Raw genomic sequence first — 8,544 nt, 5'->3', positions numbered from 1 at the left:
AGATTGTCTGCATGTACACCTGAAGCAGGTATTTTGTGTTTGCATCTGTTTTCATTGAATGGAATGAAAGTATGGAATTGAAAGGGTCGCTTAACACATATTTAGGTAAACAGATTGCACAGTTTCATAGCTGCTCATCCACTCTGAAATGGTTTATATACAGGCTATAATTAAAATCAACCTACTCCTAGCAACCCCGTAATGACTTGAAATGTATTTTAGAAGAGTTCTACCTACGTAAGGCCTTTGCTGTCTTCAAAATATAATATATTGCTTTCAGAGCCATGTTATTGTTTCAAGAAATATTCTGCATTGCCCCAAATAGATGGAAAGGATTTTAGAGGGAATTCCTAACATGTGTTCACTATGTCTGGTATTATTAGTAAAAGGCAGACAAGACTGTGTTGTTGCAGATATGTAGCATAGTCAACATGATCTAGAGTGCTACTACCTCAGAAGACATTGCGCTCTGTTCATTGACGGCTACTATGTCTTATTTAAATGTGTCAATAAAACGTGTTTGCTTATTCTAGGGCAAGACTGCAATTTTGACTAATTTAAAGGCAGCCATGCCAAATACTGTAGCCTCTTTACTGTGATATTCATACCTTGATGTTACACTTTGCACTAAATCAACATTCCCAACAAAATAATTGTAATGCAACAATTTGACTTATTTTTGACAACAGAAAGTACAATGTAAAACAGTGCCTTTCGTCTTGCATAAAATTATATTTAAATCTTGCCTCTTGAGTTATAATTTGCTTCGGAAACTTCACCTATTTGTAAAAAGCTTGTTCCGCGTGCGTGTTTTGGGGGCTTGTCTGTGTTACTTCTCCAGGTGCCATACATTTTAATTCATCGTTTTACTTATTGGATAGACATGTAAATAATACCATACTTACAAAAGATATTATATACAGTATGTTCTCATATCCTATTACAATTGAGATTAAACAAGTGGGAGTAGAATCATTCATGTAGCCTCAGGATGTCATTATTTGGCCAGTGGTGACATATTTTGCTACTGTTCAAAAGAACTTAAGATATGTACATAGTTCTAAATAAGATAAATGTTTAATTATCAAATATAGTGCAGTCTGATTACTTTTTTAATGAGTTGAGCGACCCTTGTTGCATTGTTACATTTAGTCTAGTGTATTTAATGCAATTATTTTACTTTTGTGAATCTATTTGCATGGGAATGTCTTGCATTTAACTTTTAGGTATTCAGTGTCACCATCTTCACAAGTAATCCTCAGTTTAAGTAACAAAACGTTTTTCCCAAAATTTTACTGCTGGAAAACGTTTATTTTTGCTATTACTATTATTGCTACTACTACTACAAAGAATGTGACATCAGTTTTGGTGCCATAAAGACTTTTTTTTTTGTTCCCCCCTTTTTTTTTCCTGTGCAAAATAATGAAAGACCTATCTATATCACTGAAGTCTCATTTAATGAATCTTAACATGAACCTTTTTATATCCGAAACCGTATCTATATTTAGTCAGTTTTACTATGCTGCAGACTGTGTAAAAGCAGATATTTTGTTTTTGCTTTTTTGTACCTGTAGCACAAATAAGCATTGCACTTGGGCACCACATGCTTTACCTCATCGTGTATAATGACTATATATATATATGTATATATATGTGTGTGTGTATATATATATATATGTATATCTATATAGTTTAGAATAAAACATTGTTTTGCATTGCTGCTGTTTTAACTTAATTTATTGTCCTTAAAAAGATAGAATATGCCCATATCATCTGTCAAATACAGTGCAGGAGTTAGATGATCTTTTCAAGCTGGGGTTAAATGTGTGTATTGTGTAATCAGTGATGTCCTGCCTTAAATTAGTATTTTTACTCTTAAAATGTAATGTTACCCACAAGCTTATCAAGTCCTGTGACATGCATGATTAAATTTCTTGTTTAAATATCTGATTTTTTTTTTCTTTAATTTCTTTAAAATGTATTCATGCATATTACTAGAATAAAAGAACTCCTCAACACTCCATTTTAGTCTGTGCATTATTGTTGGTGACAATGTCAGCTGCTATATTTCAAGAAAATTTATAGTGACATACCCCAAGATATGAGAATTCAGCTTAAGGAGTTTTATTTACAGCTACTTTTGATTTATGAGGCATTTCCTTTATGGGGACTTAATTTGGGGTTTGCAGGCTTCTCAGCAGCTGAGTTGTATTAAGAGTCTTTCATTTATACAATCTGAATATTAAAACTCATTTAAATCAAAGTAACTTTTGTATGAGAATTTTTAACCTGTTCTTTTTTTTGTTTTTACAATTAAGCAAGTGTTTTACTGTTAAGCAAGTATTATCAGTTATGTTACCAGAGCAATAATTGTATATTGTATATATCCATATATTCATGTATTCATTTAGCTGATTTCACCAAAGCAACTTACAGTGTTAAGCTACTTACAATTATTTACCCACTTATACAGCTGGGTAATTTCACTGGAGCAATTTAGGATAAGTACCTTGCTCAAGGGTACTGCAACTGGAGGTGGGATTCAAACCTGCAACCTTTTGGTCTGAAGGCAGTAGCGGTGCACTACACTACCAGCTGACCCAAAGTATTAAAAAAAATACTCTCTAAAACTCTTAATTCAAGTTGCATCATAACTAGTTTAAAACTGCTGAAAATTAAAGCTGCCTCCACAAACTGCTCTGTGTGCTTGTTGTCTGCAAGGATCCTCATCTTCCTGTTACCTGAAGCTTTGTTACACCCTCTTATCTCCATGGTAACAGGACAATACTGACGCTGAGAAACGACAACAGTGAGAAACACCAGGATCCAGCTGTAAACACAGGAGGTGAGTTGAATGAAGGTGTTTCTGAAGTCCTGTTGTGTCCGGGGTGCTTTTTCTAACATTTACTGGGTGGCTTCATGAACAGGAAATGTGCAATTTTGTGGAAAAAAGTTGCTGAAACATCATTATCTTCAGAAATTCTGACTGATGGTCATTAGAGGAACAAGTTCATTGTACTCTCTGTAGCTCCCAAAACCACACCTTAAACAAACCCCTCACTGACCCACCTAAATTAAATGTGTTAACGGGAATATTAATGATTTGTGCTTAAATCCATCATTTTAAGGTGCCTGCTTGTTTTTACATAAGTTGATTTGAAAGTGGTATCTCCTGTTCGTTAAACTGAAGCTTCTTTCCCGAAGGAAATCAGTGTTGTTTGTATGCTGATCTACTAACAGTGACTCACTGTTCCATGCGGCTGGGTATTTTTGCAGGCACAATCCAGGGTGAGTACTTCGGTCAGGGTACTGGGATTCAAACCAACGACCATCAGATGACAAGGCAGCAGCATTAATCACTTGACTGCTTAGTATCCCTCAAGTAAGCAAAGAAGTGATATCATTATACTCGCTAATGTTCACAACAGCATGAACAAAAGGGTCGAAGAAAACGTCCGTGATTTTCAGTGATTAAACACAGATTTTAAGGGTTAGTTATGCTGATACTGAAGGCTGACGCACCAAATGGACTTTCCCTCTCTGTGCGTGTTCATGTTGATAGGGCGACCAGTAGAGGGCGCTAGTGTTCTGAGCCCCTAGTACACACACACACCTTCAGAACCGCTTGTCCCATACGGGGTCACGGAGCCTACCCGGTAACACAGGGCATAAGGCCAGAGGGGGAGGGGACACACCCAGGACGGGACGCCAGTCCATCACAAGGCACCCCAAGCGGGACTCGAACCCCAGACCCACCGGAGAGCAGGACTGTGGTCCAACCCACTGCGCTACCGCACCCCCCACCGCCCCTAGTACAATTAACCCTAAAATGGGGTTTTGTGCAGGTACTATAGTGTGTTGTGTTCACTCAAACTGTATCTGTAATATGAGGAAACAACAGTTTGCACTGGTCGGCATATAATTATGTCACGAGCAGCTTAACATTAATTTCTAAAAATGACTTTTTCTTAGAATGCCAAATAGTGCCTGTATATGTATAACCAAGGAGCGCTGAAGCAAGTCCAGTTCCGCTCAGTGTTTCTGTGAATCTGTATCGCTCGCACTTTTGATGCCTCGCGAAACCTGGTAAGTATTTACACCCCTGGCGCCCCTGCATGTATGCATGCATTTTATTTCTATTATCTCAGCCTAAATTCATTCAGGGGCTAGGGTGTGTGGTGGCGCAGCGGGCGTGGCCTGTGCCTGCTCTCCAGCGGGTCTGGGGTTCGAGTCCTGCTTGGAGTGCCTTGCGATGGACTGCTGTCCCGTCCGGGGTGTGTCTCCAGCCCCACGCCCTGTCTTGCCGGGCTAGGCTCCGGTTCGCCCTGACCCCGCTTGGGACAAGCGGCTTCAGTCAATCAATGTGTGTGTGTAAATTCATTCATCTACTTGACGCTTTCCCAAGCGACGTACAACGTTAGCTCTGTATAAATCCCACTTGCGGTGATTGATGAGTTTTTTTTTTTTTTTTTTTTTTTAACGGGAGCAATTCAACACTGATCAAGGCCAAGGGTACAGCAGCAGCAGCAGCAGCAGCGGGATTCGAACCCGACCGACGACTCGAGCCACTGTGCTACCGGATGATCCTATGTATGTATTATTTTTTTTTAAGCGAAATTATTAATACAGTTACACTTGGGGTGTTACTAAAACATCAAAAATGAGTTGCGATCGCATCAGCAGTGGAAACGCGCAATGGGAGACACGTGTCCCGCGCAAGTAGGACAGCGCGGGGAAAAAATGTACCCGTGACGCGCACGTCCCATGGCTCGTAATAACTGCGCAGCACTGATGCGCTAATAATACGCGCGGGGATGGAGCGCAGCGTGACGCGCGCAATGGCCACCTGCCTGCGCTCGCGCTCGAGCTCAGTCAGTGCTGCGAGCCGCCGTCGCACTGCAGAAGCTCGAGCGGCACACGACGGCCTCTGGTGCTGGAGAGGAGACCACGGTTAATCCGGAAAAAAAGAAAAAAAAAAAAAAAAAAGTCTTTTCTTCTCCGTTTCCTGCACAGAAGGGGAGTGCTGTCTGTCTGTTTTAATTAAAGGAAAGTTGCGGGAGCTCCATTCTTGAGTCAGGTGGGAAATGAATAGTGAGTAAGGAGACGATACATACGGTCCACAGTACAAGACCGAAAAGTCTAGTCTAGTCTATCTGGAGAATTTCGCTATGGTACCTGCAGTCCTTGTTCCCGAAAGTGTATCGTAACTGGCAGAATCATGAATGTCACTGAACCGTCCGTTTCAGAAAAAATACTAGGAACACGGTACTACTGATTTAAAAAAAAAAAAAGTCAAGGAGGCAGCCGGACCATTTTTCCAGCCAGCGTTTGGAAGCTGCCCGCGCCGAGCGAGTCTAAGCCGGGTTCCGGGGTTCTTTTCCAAATTCAACCGTGTGAGTGAGTGGTGTGTTTAAAACAACAAAAAAAAAAAAAAAGAGAGAGAGAAGAAAGGCAGGCATAAGACTTAGAAGACGGCCTTGGAAGCGAACCATGCCTCTGGACATCGGAGGGTTTGGCTACAAGTCCAAGAAAGTGTGCCAAAAGTCCTCGTTCGCCTTCTACCAAGCGGTGCGCGACCTGCTGCCCGTGTGGGCGCTCGAGGACATGCGGAAAATGGAGGTCTTTCACTGGGAGGACGACCGGCGTGCGTGCGCGTACACGCCTTCGGAGGCTCTGCTCTACGCGCTCGTGCACGACCACCAGCCCTACGCCAGGTACCTGCTCAACAGGTACTCCGTGGGCGCCCTGGAGATGCCCAGCAGGAGCTTCTGCTGCTGCCAGTCGTCCAATACGCCGCACCTCGCCATGGCCGTCCGCTACAACCGCACCAACATCCTCAAGATGATCCTGGACTCCGCCAAGAGCTTCTCGGAGAAGGAGCGGCGCAACTACGTCAACAGCCAGAGCTGCGTGCACGCGGAAGGCGGCAAGACCGCGCTGCACATCGCGTGCGACCTGGTGCGCCCGGAGTGCGTGATGCTGCTGCTCGGCAGCGCCGCTTGTCCCTACGTCACCGACCAGCAGGGGGACACGCCGCTGGACTCCCTCCTGCGCCAGGTGCACCAGAGCAGCGCGGGAGCGCGGACGAAGCACGTTTGCCTCGGCTACCTTATTCTCTTCATGCGCGAGTTGTTCCGCTTTCAGATGCGGCGCGAGCTGCGCGAGAACCCGCGGCCGTGGCGCGCGCTGCTGGGGGAGCAGGCGTTCCAGTGGCTGTCGGGTTCGGCGCCCCCGTCGCTCTTCGTGCTCGCCACGCGGACGCTGATGACGTCGGTGCCCGGGGAGCAGCTCGACTCGCTCCCTTTGCCGGACTTCCTGAAGCCGCTGGACTTCAGGCTCCGCTGATCGCAGTGACTCACTGCAGCGTGTGAAAGTTTGTGCGCACTTCCTCCAAGACTGTGTGTGTGTGTGTGTGTCCGTGTGTGTGTCCGGATTGCCGCGAAGAATCCACAGAAATGACACGCCCAGACTAAAATCTCATTTCTTGGCGCTTGCGCTGAACAGCACTGCGGTGATCATTAAGTACTGTAAATAATGTAAGGCTTAAATAGAGGGGAAAGTTCCCGTTCTGTTCGGACAATCTTTATTTTTCAAAACGTTTTCTCGAGTCATTTTTAAAGTGACACCTTTCGAGTGATTCTACGTCTGATGAGTAATCAGCTTTGCAGTGATTTCTTCATGGATACAGTACTCTTGCGGCATCAGTTCACAGCAAGTGCCTCCATCATTGAGTAACTTCTGAAAACCTGTTTGAACTTTGTAAAAAGTACATGTAAACATTCATGCAGGTGATCAGTAAATGTTTTGCTGAACCAAAAAAAAAAAAAGCATAAAGGATTTCGGTGTGTCCAGAAATGAGCTGAGTGGACACTATACAGAATGAATGGACACTCATTTTTGTGTCCCTTGGCATGAACTGCTAGTCTGAGAATTTACTACAGCTTCATCCTGTATTCCTCGCACCCTGTAACTGAAATGGTTGTAATATATATTAATATACAATATCAATATGGCTGTTGCATACGTAAGATGCTTTAACCTTAAAATAAACATTGTGGGTATTTGTATCGGGCCGTACCCCAGGTGGTTGGGAGCGGACAGTGCTGTTCTATCTTTGACCTGCACTCCACTGGCAGCAATGCACCAGGTTATTAGCTTAAGGTTATTGATCCCCTTGAGGATGCCATACACAGCGAATAGGGCTGAGATTGTGTGGACATGGTTTGCCTTGAGCTGTCACTGAAAAACTTTGTGGGCTTATATTTTTTCAGGAAAAAAAAGTCAAGAGCTGAATTTAAAACTTAAACTACCAGCCCAGCACAGTTAGACTGTAAACTGCTTTATTTAGGAATACACCACATGTTAACAAGAGGCATTGAAACAAAACTCTAGTATTAATAAGATTAAAACTAATCAGTGTAACATTCCTTTTTAAAATCCAGTCTTTGCAGTAAAGAAGAGGTGTGCTTGTTTCTGTTGTGGAGTTACAGCACAGCATCACGATATATCTTGTACACCGTAAGGACAAATCATTACCTAAGTAATTTTTTTTTTTTTTTAAGTGAATTAAAGGCATAGAATGCACCGAATGTGCCAAGCTCCAAATAAAGGTCCACATTTCACATAGTGCACATTACCCAACATATCTATCAGGTACCGTGTTTCAAATTAAACTAATGTAACCATTTTGGTATTTACAAGACATTTATTCTTTATAGTTAATTAAAATATTAGTATGTTTACAATACATTACCATACAAACCTTGTCACATTTAATACTTCAAAATATACGTTTTTACATGGATAGTTTAAATAGAAAGAAAATTTCTCAAAACAATATAGCAAGCAGCTTGTACATGAAAAATGAAAATGACAGTTCAGTTCCCACAACAATGACGTACAGGACCGTCCACTTCTTATGGCAAGGCAGCCTCACGCCAGTTACCACCTTCTAATTTTCACTATTATGCAGAATTTATTCAGTTCATAAAGGAGAAATAACTGAAGCATGGCATGCTTGCAAGCTTGTATATACCAGTGAAAAAAAAAAAAAGAGAACTCTAGAAGTCCAGTATTTTGTCTCATTACATATGTAAACATTCACCTTCTGAACAATAAACTGAAGGCTAAACAATTCAAATAAGGACTAGAGAGACTAAATATATGGAAAGTGCATTTCTTATTACTAGTCTATGTATAGAGCTGTAGGAAAACTACTGAATTTATTTGAATTGCTGTTTGGGCATGATGCATACACTGCTTTTGTTTCATTTAGTCATTTCATAGTTGTTACTTGAGGTCAACATTAAATGTCTTTACACAGTGTATTCACTGGAACAAAAACCAGCATATACAGGCAGTTGAGAAGATTTATGGCTACTCATTTTCAGCTTCTGAAAAATCACGTCCATCAGGGCTGATTAGTTCCAACAAAAAAAAAGTACTTTATGTTTTAAAAAAAAAAAAAAAAAAAAAATTATAAACCGAATGTTTTATTAGCACCGTTTACCTTTTCACCATTTTAGAAGAACTTAACAGGAACAA

The 8,544-nt window shown here is 41.8% G+C and overlaps 1 protein-coding gene across 1 annotated transcript; it reads left to right on the top strand.

Annotated features, from left to right (window-relative positions):
* Positions 1 to 4,491: 4,491 nt before the first annotated feature.
* Positions 4,492 to 7,093, top strand: ankrd9 (ankyrin repeat domain 9). Its single transcript, XM_029258261.1, has one exon. The coding sequence runs from the start codon at positions 5,491 to 5,493 to the stop codon at positions 6,343 to 6,345; it is 855 nt and encodes a 284-aa protein (XP_029114094.1). The 5' UTR covers positions 4,492 to 5,490; the 3' UTR covers positions 6,346 to 7,093.
* The last annotated feature ends 1,451 nt before the right edge of the window (positions 7,094 to 8,544 follow it).

The sequence above is a fragment of the Scleropages formosus genome, chromosome 15 (assembly GCF_900964775.1).
Source record: "Scleropages formosus chromosome 15, fSclFor1.1, whole genome shotgun sequence".
Classification (NCBI taxonomy): Eukaryota; Metazoa; Chordata; class Actinopteri; order Osteoglossiformes; family Osteoglossidae; genus Scleropages; species Scleropages formosus.
This window is presented reverse-complemented; position numbering and strand designations above follow the sequence as displayed.